General features: G+C 34.6%; 1 protein-coding gene across 1 annotated transcript in view; it reads right to left on the bottom strand.

Annotated features, from left to right (window-relative positions):
* LOC128657825 (kinesin-like protein KIF28P) overlaps positions 1–15,609 on the bottom strand; it is a 109,653-nt gene that overhangs the window by 42,926 nt on the left and 51,118 nt on the right. The window contains exons 12-14 of the mRNA XM_053712245.1: positions 11,049–11,103; positions 10,527–10,650; positions 8,556–8,700 (exon numbers count right to left, since the gene is read on the bottom strand). Coding sequence (XP_053568220.1) covers positions 8,556–8,700; positions 10,527–10,650; positions 11,049–11,103 — 324 coding nt within the window. The remainder of the gene's footprint in view (positions 1–8,555; positions 8,701–10,526; positions 10,651–11,048; positions 11,104–15,609) is intronic.

Here is a 15,609-nt window from a genome sequence, read left to right as displayed (position 1 = left end):
GTGCTGGATTGACCTCACTCAGCTGGATCAGACTGATATACTTCTCCTCTCTGAAAAGCACAACTGTGCTAAAAGAGGCTGCTCCAGGGTGGTAACTCACCATAGAACAAGCTACTGAGCTGTTGTTCTTTCCTGGTAGAGCGCTCTTTCTGTATACATTTAATAAATCAATACCTAAACTAATAAAACAAGTTAAGTGTTGGACAGATATCACAAAGCATAACCTAGTTAAACAACCTATTCAAGTAAAAAGAGTCATAATTTACTATCTGTGTTGTGAACATTCATATTTCATTAATGGTTTTTGGTAAAACAGTATATATTCCCTATACTGAACACCTAGTTGATCCTACCTAAGGCTTAGGGACTACACTGTGACCCTCAAGTCCATTGCATCTGTCCTTTACCCATACTGGTTTAAAATATGAGTGGATTGCAAAAATATTAGCACTATTGTAAGATAACATCACTGAAGATAAATCAATAACACTTTATTTTTGTGCTCATATTACAAGTTGAAAGTAATATATTACCACTCTAGTAAAAGTCTGGGGCCTGCTAAAAATGGAATGTTGGCTAGGGCAGGTGCATTAAATTCCTCACATAATAGATTTCTTTGGGGGTGCACTTAAATCTTATGTTGGCTGTCACTCAAACACTAAGCCAAAGGTCAAATATTGGACTTCTTCCCTTTTATAAAACTATGATTTTGTGTTTTGTGTACATATACATACATAGACTTACATACATTTGTACACACAAATACACACATACACATATATACACACATACAAATACAACAGCAAATGTTAACATTTTACTTTGGGTCTCCATAAGAGCTACATTTTCCAGCCCTATTTTTAATTGCTTTTAAACACAGCGCTTAACTCATTACTAGCACACCCTGCACTATCCATTCAAGGTATAGGGCACGCTATTAAGATTTTATGGTAAACCTTTTTTTTACCATCCACTTGTAGAAGAAGATTGTGTGCTATTCTTAGTACAGGGTCACACTAAGGATAATGTTCCCTACACTATTGCTTGGGCTCCACTTGTATTCTAACCCATTGTTTAGGATTTGGGTCTCAACCATATTGACTGTGATATAATTCACTGTGACTGCATACTATTGCAAGCAACTTATGTTTCACAATATTTTATAAATTTCAGTGGCCCCAACATAATACATAATGGTAAACAACAGTAATCAGTGGAAACACATATGTGTGTATATATATATATATATATATATATATATATATATATATATATATATATATATATATATATATATATATATATATATATATATATAAATAGAAAAAATACCTATTTACTAATTACAGATCATATATCAAGTATCTCACAATCATGTAGTTGTGTGGGACATTTAAAAAAAAAATGTGTGACCAGTTACAATTAAAATAGCATTCTAGTACAAAAATAAAATGTCCCTTCATGGGTTTTTTTTCCAAACAAATTCTTTTCTCTTATAATAATCCCCATTCCATTTGATTCACCGTAAAAAGTGCATCACATGGATTGATGCATTATCATCAAATACAAAGCTATTCCAATAAAGCAGGAAAGGCCACAATAACTGGTTTATTACAAAACTCTCTGAGACTCTTGCCCCAGGCCAGCTAAAATTTACACTGGCTTCATTGGCTTCAAAAGACATAAACAAGGTTAAAAAAAAGTCTAAAAACATTAACACTATCAGGAACTTTTGCAGATAGATTCATTTTAAAAACAGAAGTAAAACAAACAACACATTTTTGGGCAGAAATAATTTGGCTGGTTTATCAAGCTATATTGATCACAACCTTTCACAACCTATCAACCCACTTATATACCTTGAATAACATGCAATCAAGAAAGAAATAAGCATGCACAAAACATATTCTCAAAGGTCCTTCTAACAAATCTACAAATAATCTATAATGATAGTCATAAAAAGTGAGATATTAAAAATCTAAATAAATCCTCAACATAAAATCAATTGATTATTTGTACTCAGTATTCATACCATAAAGTTAAGGTGAACTCAAAATGAGTCTTATGACTCAGTAAAAGCATCTAAATAGAAAAATATTCTATCACATCCTAAAAACCTTCCAAGTGAATATGGCTAATCATCAACCATAAAAAGTCACATGACTACTAAAAAAAACCCAATAAAATCTCCTAAGTACCATTACCCAATATAATTATTGAAAAATATTGTGTAAAACCACTAAGAATGAGCCATAAGAACAGAATAATAATACCTAATCACTTTTTAAAAAAAAATACAAAAATAAGTGGAGAAGTTGTGTATGCATTTATAATGCAAAAAATGACCATAGATAAACGAATAGTAGTAAATCCCAAATTTGAACTGTTGTCTCTTAAACTCAAACAATCTATATATGATCATAAAAAATAGAAAGAAAGATAAAATAATGAATTTGAATAAATAAAGGTAAATAAATCACATCAATACATAGAAATAGAAATATAGATCACATACAATGCGTGCAAGGTTTAAAATAGAAATATAGAAATATTTAACTAAAAAAACAACAACAAATAAACAAAAAAAGTGAGTCTTTACCAGCACATACCCATGATTGAGCAACATTAATAATAGGCCGATGATCTAAAGCTCTCTGGCCTGGCAAAATTATCTATGAAGTCTCGTCAGTACTGCAGGTTCCCTCAAAGAATTTTCGAAAAGCAAATTTTAGCAAGAGAGCAGTTTATGTCATTATGGGGGGCTCTCAATGTGAAGGGATGACACATCCATAATAATATAAAGTCTAAACCCCCTCCCCACTCACAGATTCAGCATGATTTCTTTCCATGCTGACGAGTTTTTGATAATCGAGCCCAAAGGGAGTTCTTAAGACCTCAAATAGGTATGCAATAAAAAGTGTATAGCAAACCAAAAAGTTTTAAAAAAAACAACAAAAAAAAAAAAAAAACGCTGAAATTCTGAACAAACAATCCATTAGCCTGGGAGCATTCTCCAAAGAGAATCTATTATTTTCTCAGGTTTATACAGTACTTGCATGTCTAAATCAATATGATTTTTCCAAATAAATGGTAAATAAGAGTTTTCATTTACCCAAACAAATTAATTGCTCACAGTTCAGCATTAAGTCCAGGCTCAGTTTCATAATTAATATAAGAGATGTAGGATTAACTGCAGAAGGTCTTGACTATTATCATCGAGGTGTATGTAACCTTTTACAATGATTACAGAGGATAGGCTGGTGTAGACCACAGATATTCTGAAAAAACTCTCCATCCTGGGGAGAAATTATAGTGCAGACTTCACAGGAGCAGAACTCAATTCTCTTAAAAAAAAAAAGGTAGAAACTGGACATCCCAGAGAGATGCCTCCCATATAAACATATTTATTTTTGACAGTAAAATATGTGTATTGTGAACTTTGAACAAACATACAGCAGTTAAGATCAGGTAGACCTGCAGGTGTAAAATGCTTAGATAATATAATAATAGTTTTAAGAGATCTTCAGAAACACCCAGGGAGCTTCCCTGTTTCTCCCACTTTCCAAAACTGATTGGCCAACTTGCATCTTTGCCCAGAAGCCTTCTCAAGGGCTCGCACACCTCTGGCAGCCTTGAAAGGATTTTAGTAAGGTAAGTTACAAATCCAATGAAGCACTGCAAAGATTTTACATTGGTTGGCTGTGACTTCTTTAGTATGGTGCTGATATTCTCTGTGTCAGCTTCAAACACTATGAGGATAATATGTGCCCATGGATTGGAAGCAAACCTCTTTAACTTTGAATGATAGCTTCTTCAAGCTAAGTCTCTGTTTTGCTTGCCTGCAATCACGAATCAGTGCTTGCAGCTTGATATCAAGATTACACTCTGCTTCCTCATCTGTATGTCCACTACCAAACACAAGTATGTCATCAACTATTGGTTCAGTTGCATTGAATCCAAATAAGAACTCATGTTATGTACGCTGATACATCTCAGGTGATACAGAGACTCCAAAAGGCAATTAAAGCCATCTCTTCCTGCATTAAGGTGTCCAGACACTTTTAATGTAACTGCTCTCATTATCCAACTTACATTGTAAAAAGACATCACGTGCATCAACAAGTGTGAACATACATGTCTTGAGAAGCTTGTACATCTTCTAGAGATGGGATGATGTAGTGAGAATGTTGAAGTGCATGGTTCAAAAATTTGGGATCCTTACAGACTCTTAATTTATAAGGCTTCTTAACATTTCACTATGTTGCATATCCAGTCAGTTGGTTCCATCAATGGTGCAATATGTCCATCTGCTTCATGCTTTACTAGTTGGGTCTTAACCTTCTGTTTAATGGCCACTGGCAAATTGCATGTGCACATTGAAAAAGGCACACTTACATCAAGGTCAAAATTAAATAAAAAAGCTAATCATATCCCTTTAACAGCAGTTTTTTTTTGTTGTTTTTTTTTGTAAAGCTTTCCAGCAATGGAGAAGTGAATCAGCCTCAGACGTTCAATAGTTGAGCCAGATAACAATAGATTTTGGCTAGTTCCACAATTTCAAACTTTAGCCTGTGTGTCTGTCCCCTTATATTGCAATTTGTTTGAAATAGAGCTAGAGATTTAATCAGCTCACCTGTGTACAACTTGAGTTTAGTATCACTTGGCAACATAGGGGTTTTTGCTTTGTCTCTAAATATCATTATATCACAAGTAGACCCAAAATCAAGCTGGCCTGGTTGGGGCTTATTATGTAGATTTCAAATGACCATTTCTGTTCTTTGGATCTCACAGCCACAATACTTTCACTGTTTTAAATTGCATTAGAGATGTGTGGCTCTTTTTCAGCTAAAGAAGTGATTGTTAAGGTGTTTAGTTTTCTTGTTGAAGATAACCTCTTACTTGAAAAGCATACTCTAGCAAAGTGATTTGTTCTACCACAAGATTTGCAAGTCTTCACATAAGCTATAGATTGCTATTTACTTGCTGGTGTGAGTTTCAATACAATACAGATTCGATTGCAGGTGTACTGAGATTGTGGAGCTGTTGTAGTTTTCTCACATGGCCGTTCTTGGTGTTTTACTGCTGTATTACAGTGTTGACACTGTCAATCTACTGTCTGTCCTGCTCTGTGGCTTTTATATATGTTTGTTGTCCATGAGTTCTGCTGTTTGACACATTTCAATAGTTGTAGTCGAAGACCTGTTCTCTTAAGAGATGCCAATGTGTGCACTCACTTGCTATACCAATAACAGTTTTTTAACTTATTAATTAGTTCCACAAAGCTCAATTTTTCACAAGTATGTAACAAAGCTATTAACTGATTCTTACTGCAACATCCATACTCGTAACTTTCATGCATCACATTTTTGCATACATCGTATAATGTCCGCTCGCACTATGTTAAATATACCCCATAGTATAAATGAGAATTGTGTGGAAAATACACATTAGATAGCTATATCTGTATTATATATGGATTGACGAATATCAAATTATACCCATGTTTAGTCTTAAATGTATATACCCAGTCAAATAATCACATATAATAACCAAATGCTTTATTAAAGCTAGAGTATAATAAGTGTATTGAATGTACACATTTATAGAAGTATATATAAAAGAAATTATATGTAAATATATATCTCAGTTATTGAGAAGCAGAATATTTTGAAAATGAAATGTCTCATTCCAATTCTTGTTGCCCCCGAGTAGTCGAGTCTTGTAATGTGGCCACAGATACTTCATTGGTTAATAAAGTAATCAGATCTGCAGACATTACCAGTAGCCAATGAGAGCTAAGGGCGTACCCAGAGATTTTTCTATTGAATGATTTAGAAATGGGGAGTAGTTTATCACTGATATAAGCTCTGCACTCTGCACGTGGAAGAGAGTGGGTGGTTGGCCCTTTCTTTTTTGCTATCTTATTGCAATCCTGCTTTGCTGCCATTTTGCTTACAGAGAAACGCGAGTATGCGGACACAGTCTTTTGTAAGACAAACCCTGTTTGGAACCCTCTTCCTGGATAAGAGATTATTGGGCTCAGTTCTCTCCCAAATGTGTGCAATATCTTCTTTTATATGACAATAGAAAAGGACTTTGATTGGAAAAGCTGAACTCTCAAATTGGTTTACCAGTAAAGTATTGCGGTTTAATATTTTTATAATTAAGATATTCTTTATGGCAGTAGTTTAATTGAAGCTGTGATTTAAAAGTGTATAAGTTAACATTGCATAGACCAGGGTATTTTAGATAAAATAATCATATTTAGCATTAGGCAATTTACTATTAAGAGGAAAGGATTTTGTATTTTAATGCTCATAAGTTAAATTGAAGGTACTGTGATATATTTAATAAAATGCATTTATTATTGTGGTTTAATTGAACTTATTTAATGCTATATTAATTGATATATGTTGAATTGATAATATAGTGTTAAATCTCTGGTTGTTTAATTGAAGTACAAAAGATTATTTTGGCCTAAATAGTGAAGTACATTTTCCTTGAACTCCTAGTAGATTTGTGGGAGTTAAGATAAGATTTCATTGTGGGATCTGGATATATGCGATGTCCAAACGTGGTTAAATAAGCTATATATTGATTTGGTTAATATTCCTGGCTAATTATAAATTGTTCTAGTAAAATTCAAGTGTGATATTTGATGAGTAATTAATTTTGAGTTAAGGTAGATTTATAGATTGTATTGTGTCCATAATACAGAGGTACCAAACAATTTAATAGATTATTAATTGATCTAAAGATTAATATAGCGTGTTAAATCACTTTAAGATTGTAATAATCAATTGATATATATATAGTCATAGGTGATATTCGGTTTACTGCATAAATATAATCTCTTTGTTCATAAAGATTAACTGATCAGAATTTAGAAGTGTTATTGAATATTAATATCGATAATTGATGATAATTTTATTGTTTTTAATTATTAATATTCATAATCAAACATACTAATATAGTGAATAATCTTCAGATTCTGATCTTACATTGTCCCAGTTTATGCTCCAATCTCCACTTATCTTCATCCACTCAAAAGGAAGAATTTCATTGAGACCGACCCATAATGAAAACTAAAAACTGTTCTCACTAGTCTCTGCTGAGCTCCTGAATAGCAACTGTGCATAGTTCAGCAATAATTGTAGTTTGCAGCTACTCACAAATACATGCAGTCACTAAACCCTGAAGCTACTGTTCTCCACACTAGGGGGTCAGTTTATTAAATGCCTGATGGACATGATTCACTGTAGAGAATCATGTCTGCCCGACATAGCTAAATGCAGACAGCATACACTGTAGGCATTTAATATTACACAAGCATTTCTCGTGAACTGCTTGTGCAGTGCTGCCCCCTGCACATTCGGGGCCAATTGGCCGCTAGCAGGGGTTTTCAATCATCCCGATCGGTGCTGGAAACTTTGGGGGTAGCATCCACTGACCCCAAGGACTTTGTGCTGTGTTTAGCTACTTCTGACACCATGTTTCAGGTATAGAAATAAAGACACAAATGCTTTACAACAGCAGACCTGTTTAACCTAACCATATAACATGTTTCACCAGAGGCTTCTATCTTGATATTGTAGCTGGCCCTGGACAAAAACTCACTGAATCCTACAGCTCTCATCTGCGTATCATTTATAGAATTTGATTATTCCTCACCCAAGTAATTCAATCATATATCTGGTCTTGCATTTGCTACTGAAACCTATTTCTTAGTTGTCTTTTAATCATCTAGGTCTTCCCTCTAATCTATCATTAAATCATATGCTGGCCTGGTCTCATTCATTTAACTTAAAACTATCATCAACCTTACCTCTCTTTCACTATTAAATTAATGATTATTTTGGGATGGAGGTGAATACTATTGCAATTTTTTGGGCACACAAAGATAGCTTGTTGTTTTTTCTTAAAATGATGTTTCATTTGATGCAAGCTATTTTTCATTTGATGGGAAATATTAATTGTAAAATGTTGGCAAAAAATGGGGATGATCTTATCCCCATTCTTTCTATCCCATATAAGGTTTAGGGGTAGGCTGACCATATTGCCGCTTTAAGAAGGAACACATATGAAAAATACATATGTGAGGGTTCTTATACAAAACCATTTCTATAAACAGCCCTGAAAACAGCCCTGACATATGTATTTTTCATATGTGTCCCTTTTTAAAGCGGCAATATGGTCAGCCTATTTAGGGGCCATATAATGATGTCTATTATAGCAACCAAATTTATAACAATTCAAGATTTACAGTGCAACACAGGGAATACCCATAGTATTAAGGGAAAATAAAGTGTATATTTTTTAATTACATGCATTAAGTGAACACCATATTCCAAACATACAACTTGAACTATTTCACAGTTTAAACATACTGTATATATCAAAATAAATCTACACACCAGGATGATTTTAAGAGAGAAATTTTACCCAAAAACTGACAAAATCTTGCAAACTTTATCTTATAACATTATGTAAATGTGCTATAATCTCATTTTAGCTCCAATGCAATAGGATAAAGCAGAGTTTGATTTCATATTTACCTAGTTTATCCACACTGAACCCTTCAGCTGCTGCCAGTTCAGACTGAAAGAAGTCAAAGTCAAACCTACTGATATCTTCAGAGCCACGCTCAGCAGGAAATCCAATATACAGGTAGGCACTGTTTGATCCAAGTATAATACGGTCCTAAGGATATGAAATGGAACAAAACATTTTGAAAATCTGGTATAAGGAATGAATATACTTAGTGGGACAGTCTACTCCAGAATGTATGCTGCATAAAAAGATAGATAGTCATTTTATTACCCATTTTTTAGATTAGCATAACCAACATGGTTATATTAATATATTTTAATAAAATAAAAACTATTGCTAAGTTAAAAGAGTTGTTATCCTTTCATTAAAATTAGGAAGAAGAAGAGCTGTTATGAATTGGTCTTACTTCATTTGAAGCATATTGAGTAATCAACACAAGTTTACTTTAGTTTACTTTAGTCACTAACATTGCCATCAGAGTATCCACACCAAGCTGAGTTTTAGGGGTAGATTTAACAAGCAGCGAATGCTGCTTTCTACCCCAATGTTTCAGGTCCGCCTGAAACTTAAGAAGCAGCGGTTGTAAGAATTTGCAGGGGGCGGCATTGCCACAAGCATTTCACTAAAAATGCTTGTGCAATGTTAAATGCCAATAGCGTATGCTCCATTGAAGTCTGAATTAGCACATCAGGTTTCGCTCATGCGCAAACATTTTACATTCAATTTGTAATATGGGAGCTAACCCGCCCACATTAAAAGTGCTAACTTATTATCTAGCCCAATATTGTTAAACGCCGGGTTATGTAAATGTAAAATTTTCATGTTTGTTTTATTAGACTAAAGTAGTCTCACAGCAAAGGAACATAGGTTTCTTAGGCCAATGTGGGGCTGTCTGTGTGTGTTCTGGGGGCCTGGTTGTTTTTTCAAATTTTGTCTAAGTATGCAGAATTCATAAAGACTCTACTGCCTCTTGTGAAGTATCTTGTTTCATAGTCAAGTCTTGCTATTTCAAAGCTCACAATGTTGTGTCGTTTTTATTTTCCTTTTATTTTTCTTTAACATTTTTAAAGCTTTCTTTTCTTCATATATTAGAGTTGACTTTTTATATAGGGAGTTTTAAAAAAATAAAATAATTTATTCTGTATGTTGAATGCGTTATTTTAATGCTGGTATCTTCCACTGTGGAACTTTTTCTATGCATCAAGAAGTTAACTATTGTGAGATGCAAATCCACTTATTTTAATGGAGCTGATACTGGAACTCATGGTTGTAGTGAGGGATGGTTACAATTCTTTATAAATTCCACAATTGTCGGTTTAAATGTTGCAGCAAGTTTTTTCGGTTAAAAACTAGTTTGAGGAAAGAGTTTTATCGAGTCTAGGCTGAAAGGTATCTGAAGGCCATTTGGGTGGAATAGCATCTGGGTCTTTGTTTTTTATATCAAGCACTTTGCTCAGCTCCACAACACATTTAAAATAAACATTAGTAAGTTGTAAAGTACTGTTCTTGAAGGGACACTAAATTCAAAATTAGTCTTTCATGGTTCAAATAAAACGTGCAGTTTTAAGTGACCTGCAATTTACCTCCATTATCAAATTGTGTCTTTTTATGCACACACTTTATGAGGCACCAGCTTCCACTGAGCATGTGCACGAGTTTACAGTGTATACATATATGACTCTGTGATTGGCTGGTGGCTGTCACATGATACAGGGGGATGGCCAATTTAAGTAAATTTTGACATGTCAGAAAAAAATCTAATACTCATTTAAAATTCAGAGTAAGTGCTATTATATTCTCTATTTATTATGCATATGTTGGTTATGCAATTCTACTTTATTTAATGTTTTTTTAAATAATTAAACAAGGCAGTTAATGCAACACTATTCATATATACAGTATGTCACTTAACTGGTTGCTGGTGATAAAATAACATGTGACAATGACAATGCCTTTATTAAACAAACATAACCTACCAGATGCTGGAGCTTAGTATTTGTAAAAATGGGTACTCCGTTAACAATGATTTTTGCTTTTCCGCAAGGTTTTACCGTCACCTTATTCTCACTATTGATGAAGCTGGCATGTTTGGGTAAAATGCTAAACAAATAAGAAAAGAAAAAAACTTTCTGTCTGAGATTTAATTTAAATACATGCTGCATTTAAAAATAATAGTCTTTGTTTAAGGGAAATTAAAGTGAAAAGTAAACTAGGGCTATATAGTTATTGTATACAACTTACATATAAATGAAAGTGAAAAACACTGATTTTAAGTGTGAACCAGTTGCGAGAAACACCATCATTTTTTTGACAAACTATTTCCATGTATATAATGTTTAATAAAGTGTGTTTTTATAATGTTTTAACCTCCCATGTGCAGAATCTTCTAGTTGTTTTGCAATAGTAAAAAAAAAAAAACACCCTGGTTTTGCAGGACAAACTCAAATGGATTGGAATGGGCCTAAGGTAGGAAACAAATTCTGTAATATTTTACTTACCCTAAGCCTCTAAGAGTTATTGCATTTGAGGTTAAATGGCCAACATCAGATGGTCCTGAAGGAAAAATGTGCATATATGTTAACAATATACAGTGTTCACTGTCAATATTACTTTTTTATGTGTGGAATAGCTGTTTCAGTGCAAAAGGTAGAGAGCACATCTATATTAAAATAAGAGGTATAATTATAATAAATACTTTGAAAATCAATTTAAAAAGTCCTATTTCTTTAATAATAATCAAAAATGTGTGATTGGTGTTCTAGCTTGATACCAATGGCTACATCTCTGATATTTCTCATGTAATTCAGAAAGTTATCATAACTGTGAATTTAGCAACACTAAACTATTTCACTTCCAAAGTATATCCTAGAAGTTTTCTAAGTTTTATTTCCAACAATGGAGATCAATTACATTTTTGGACAGCTTAATGTTGCATGCCATACAAAATGTAATTTGAAAACATTAAAATGTGCACAAATGACAAACAAAACCACAAATTTCTTGGGTTTAGCAATTACATCACAGGCTTATTTATCATTTAATAGTTTGTAGTGATGGTAATAGGTGACGTGGGTGCAATTAACCCCTTGTTCTCCACAACCATAGCGATATGTGTGTATGTTTCACTAAGGGATTTGAACAGAAACATAATGGGTTTTGATGGCTTTGGTTTGGTGGGTTATGGATTGGGCTAAATGTTATTCATTTATTATAGTTTTAACTTTAATTGATTGAGCAGGTAGAGTTTATATCTGTCTTTTTATATTGTTTCCATTTGTCATCTAACATGACAGGGTAATGTCAGTGTGTTTTGTGTCTGCAAAAAAAAACAAACAAAAAACTGTTATTATTGAGAGTTTCTTTTTGAGGGTTTTCAAGTTTATTTAGCTGCTGAATATGACAAGGTTTTCACCTCTTAGCCAATAGCGGTGCAGTAAATCTGGCTCCCATGAGCCCCAATCCGGATTTACCGCACGGCTATTGGCTAAGAGGTGAAAACGTCACCTCTTAACCAAAAATTGTTTTAGCTATGGGCTGCTGTAGGAGCTAAAATCAGAGACCGATTGAATCAAATAAAGGAGCTTTCTTTCATGTAATTAGCAAGAGTCCATAAGCTAGTGACGTATGGGATATACATTCCTACCAGGAGGGGCAAAGTTTCCACAACCTCAAAATGCCTACAAATACACCCCTCACCACACCCACAAATCAGTTTTACAAACTTTGCCTCCTATGGAGGTGGTAAAGTAAGTTTGTGCTAGATTCTACGTTGATATGCGCTCCGCAGCAGGTTGGAGCCCGGTTTTCCTCTCAGCGTGCAGTGAATGTCAGAGGGATGTGAGGAGAGTATTGCCTATTTGAATTCAATGATCTCCTTCTACGGGGTCTATTTCATAGGTTCTCTGTTATCGGTCGTAGAGATTCATCTCTTACCTCCCTTTTCAGATCGACGATATACTCTTATATATATACCATTACCTCTGCTGATTTTCGTTTCAGTACTGGTTTGGCTTTCTACAACATGTAGATGAGTGTCCTGGGGTAAGTAAGTCTTATTTTCTGTGACACTCTAAGCTATGGTTGGGCACTTTTTTAGAAAGTTCTAAATATATGTATTCAAACATTTATTTGCCTTGACTCAGGATGTTCAACATTCCTTATTTCAGACAGTCAGTTTCATATTTGGGATAATGCATTTGAATCAATCATTTTTTTCTTACCTTAAAAATTTGACTTTTTCCCTGTGGGCTGTTAGGCTCGCGGGGGCTGAAAATGCTTCATTTTATTGCGTCATTCTTGGCGCGGACTTTTTTGGCGCAAAATTTTTTTCTGTTTCCGGCGTCATACGTGTCGCCGGAAGTTGCGTCATTTTTTACATTCTTTTGCGCCAAAAGTGTCGGCGTTCCTGATGTGGCGTCATTTTTGGCGCCAAAAGCATTTAGGCACCAAATAATGTGGGCATCTTATTTGGCGCTAAAAAAATATGGGCGTCACTTTTGTCTCCACATTATTTAAGTCTCATTATTTATTGCTTCTGGTTGCTAGAAGCTTGTTCACTGGCATTTTTTCCCATTCCTGAAACTGTCATTTAAGGAATTTGATTAATTTTGTTTTATATGTTGTTTTTTCTATTACATATTGCAAGATGTCCCACGTTGCAACTGAGTCAGAAGATACTTCTGGAAAATCGCTGCCTGGTGCTGGAGCTACCAAAGCTAAGTGTATCTGCTGTAAACTTTTGGTAGCTATTCCTCCAGCTGTGGTTTGTGTTGAATGTCATGACAAACTTGTTAATGCAGATAATATTTCCTTTAGTAAAGTTTCATTACCTGTTGCTGTTCCGTCAACATCTAATACTCAGAGTGTTCCTGATAACATAAGAGATTTTGTTTCTAAATCCATTAAGAAGGCTATGTCTGTTATTCCTCCTTCTAGTAAACATAAAAAGTCTTTTAAAACTTCTCATTGTTCAGATGAATTTTTAAATGAACATCATCATTCTGATTCTGATAGTGGTTCTTCTGGTACAGAGGATTCTGTCTCAGAGGTTGATGCTGATAAATCTTCATATTTATTTAAAATGGAATTTATTCGTTCTTTACTTAAAGAAGTCCTAATTGCATTAGAAATTGAGGATTCTGGTCCTCTTGATACTAAATCTAAATGTTTAGATAAGGTTTTTAAATCTCCTGTAGTTATTCCAGAAGTTTTTCCTGTTCCTGGTGCTATTTCTGAAGTAATTTCCAGGGAATGGAATAATTTGGGTAATTCATTTACTCCTTCTAAACGTTTTAAGCAATTATATCCTGTGCCATCTGACAGATTAGAGTTTTGGGACAAAATCCCTAAGGTTGATGGGGCTGTCTCTACTCTTGTTAAGCGTACTACTATTCCTACGGCAGATGGTACTTCCTTTAAGGATCCTTTAGATAGGAAAATTGAATCCTTTCTAAGAAAAGCTTATTTGTGTTCAGGTAATCTTCTTAGACCTGCTATATCTTTGGCGGATGTTGCTGCAGCTTCAACTTTTTGGTTGGAAGCTTTAGCGCAACAAGTAACAGATCATAATTCTCATAGCATTATTATTCTGCTTCAACATGCTAATAATTTTATTTGTGATGCCATCTTTGACATCATTAGAGTTGATGTCAGGTATATGTCTCTAGCTATTTTAGCTAGAAGAGCTTTATGGCTTAAAACTTGGAATGCTGATATGCCATCTAAGTCTACTCTGCTTTCCCTTTCTTTCCAGGGTAATAAATTATTTGGTTCTCAGTTGGATTCTATTATCTCAACTGTTACTGGAGGGAAAGGAACTTTTTTACCACAGGATAAAAAGTCTAAAGGTAAATTCAGGTCTAATAATCGTTTTCGTTCCTTTCGTCACAACAAGGAACAAAAGCCTGATCCTTCAACCTCAGGAGCGGTATCAGTTTGGAAACCATCTCCAGTCTGGAATAAATCCAAGCCTTTTAGAAAATCAAAGCCAGCTCCTAAGTCCACATGAAGGTGCGGCCCTCATTCCAGCTCAGCTGGTAGGGGGCAGATTACGTTTTTTCAAAGAAATTTGGATCAATTCCGTTCACAATCTTTGGATTCAGAACATTGTTTCAGAAGGGTACAGAATTGGTTTCAAGATAAGACCTCCTGCAAAGAGATTTTTTCTTTCCCGTGTCCCAGTAAATCCAGCGAAGGCTCAAGCATTTCTGAAATGTGTTTCAGATCTAGAGTTGGCTGGAGTAATTATGCCAGTTCCAGTTCCGGAACAGGGGCTGGGGTTTTATTCAAATCTCTTCATTGTACCAAAGAAGGAGAATTCCTTCAGACCAGTTCTGGATTTAAAAATATTGAATCGTTATGTAAGGATACCAACATTCAAAATGGTAACTGTAAGGACTATCCTGCCTTTTGTTCAGCAAGGGCATTATATGTCTACAATAGATTTACAGGATGCATATCTGCATATTCCGATTCATCCAGATCACTATCAGTTTCTGAGATTCTCTTTCCTAGACAAGCATTACCAGTTTGTGGCTCTGCCGTTTGGCCTAGCAACAGCTCCAAGAATTTTTACAAAGGTTCTCGGTGCCCTTCTGTCTGTAATCAGAGAACAGGGTATTGTGGTATTTCCTTATTTGGACAATATCTTGGTACTTGCTCAGTCTTCACATTTAGCAGAATCTCATACGAATCGACTTGTGTTGTTTCTTCAAGATGATGGTTGGAGGATCAATTTACTAAAAAGTTCATTGATTCCTCAGACAAGGGTAACCTTTTTGGGTTTCCAGATAGATTCAGTGTCCATGACTCTATCTTTGACAGACAAGAGACGTCTAAAATTGATATCAGCTTGTCGAAACCTTCAGTCACAATCATTCCCTTCGGTAGTCTTATGCATGGAAATTCTAGGTCTTATGACTGCTGCATCGGACGCGATCCCCTATGCTCGTTTTCACATGCGACCTCTTCAGCTCTGTATGCTGAACCAATGGTGCAGGGATTACACAAAGATATCTCAATTAATATCTTTAAAACCGATTGTACGACACTCTCTGACGT

The sequence above is a fragment of the Bombina bombina genome, chromosome 4 (assembly GCF_027579735.1).
Source record: "Bombina bombina isolate aBomBom1 chromosome 4, aBomBom1.pri, whole genome shotgun sequence".
In the NCBI taxonomy this organism is placed as follows: domain Eukaryota; kingdom Metazoa; phylum Chordata; class Amphibia; order Anura; family Bombinatoridae; genus Bombina; species Bombina bombina.
This window is presented reverse-complemented; position numbering and strand designations above follow the sequence as displayed.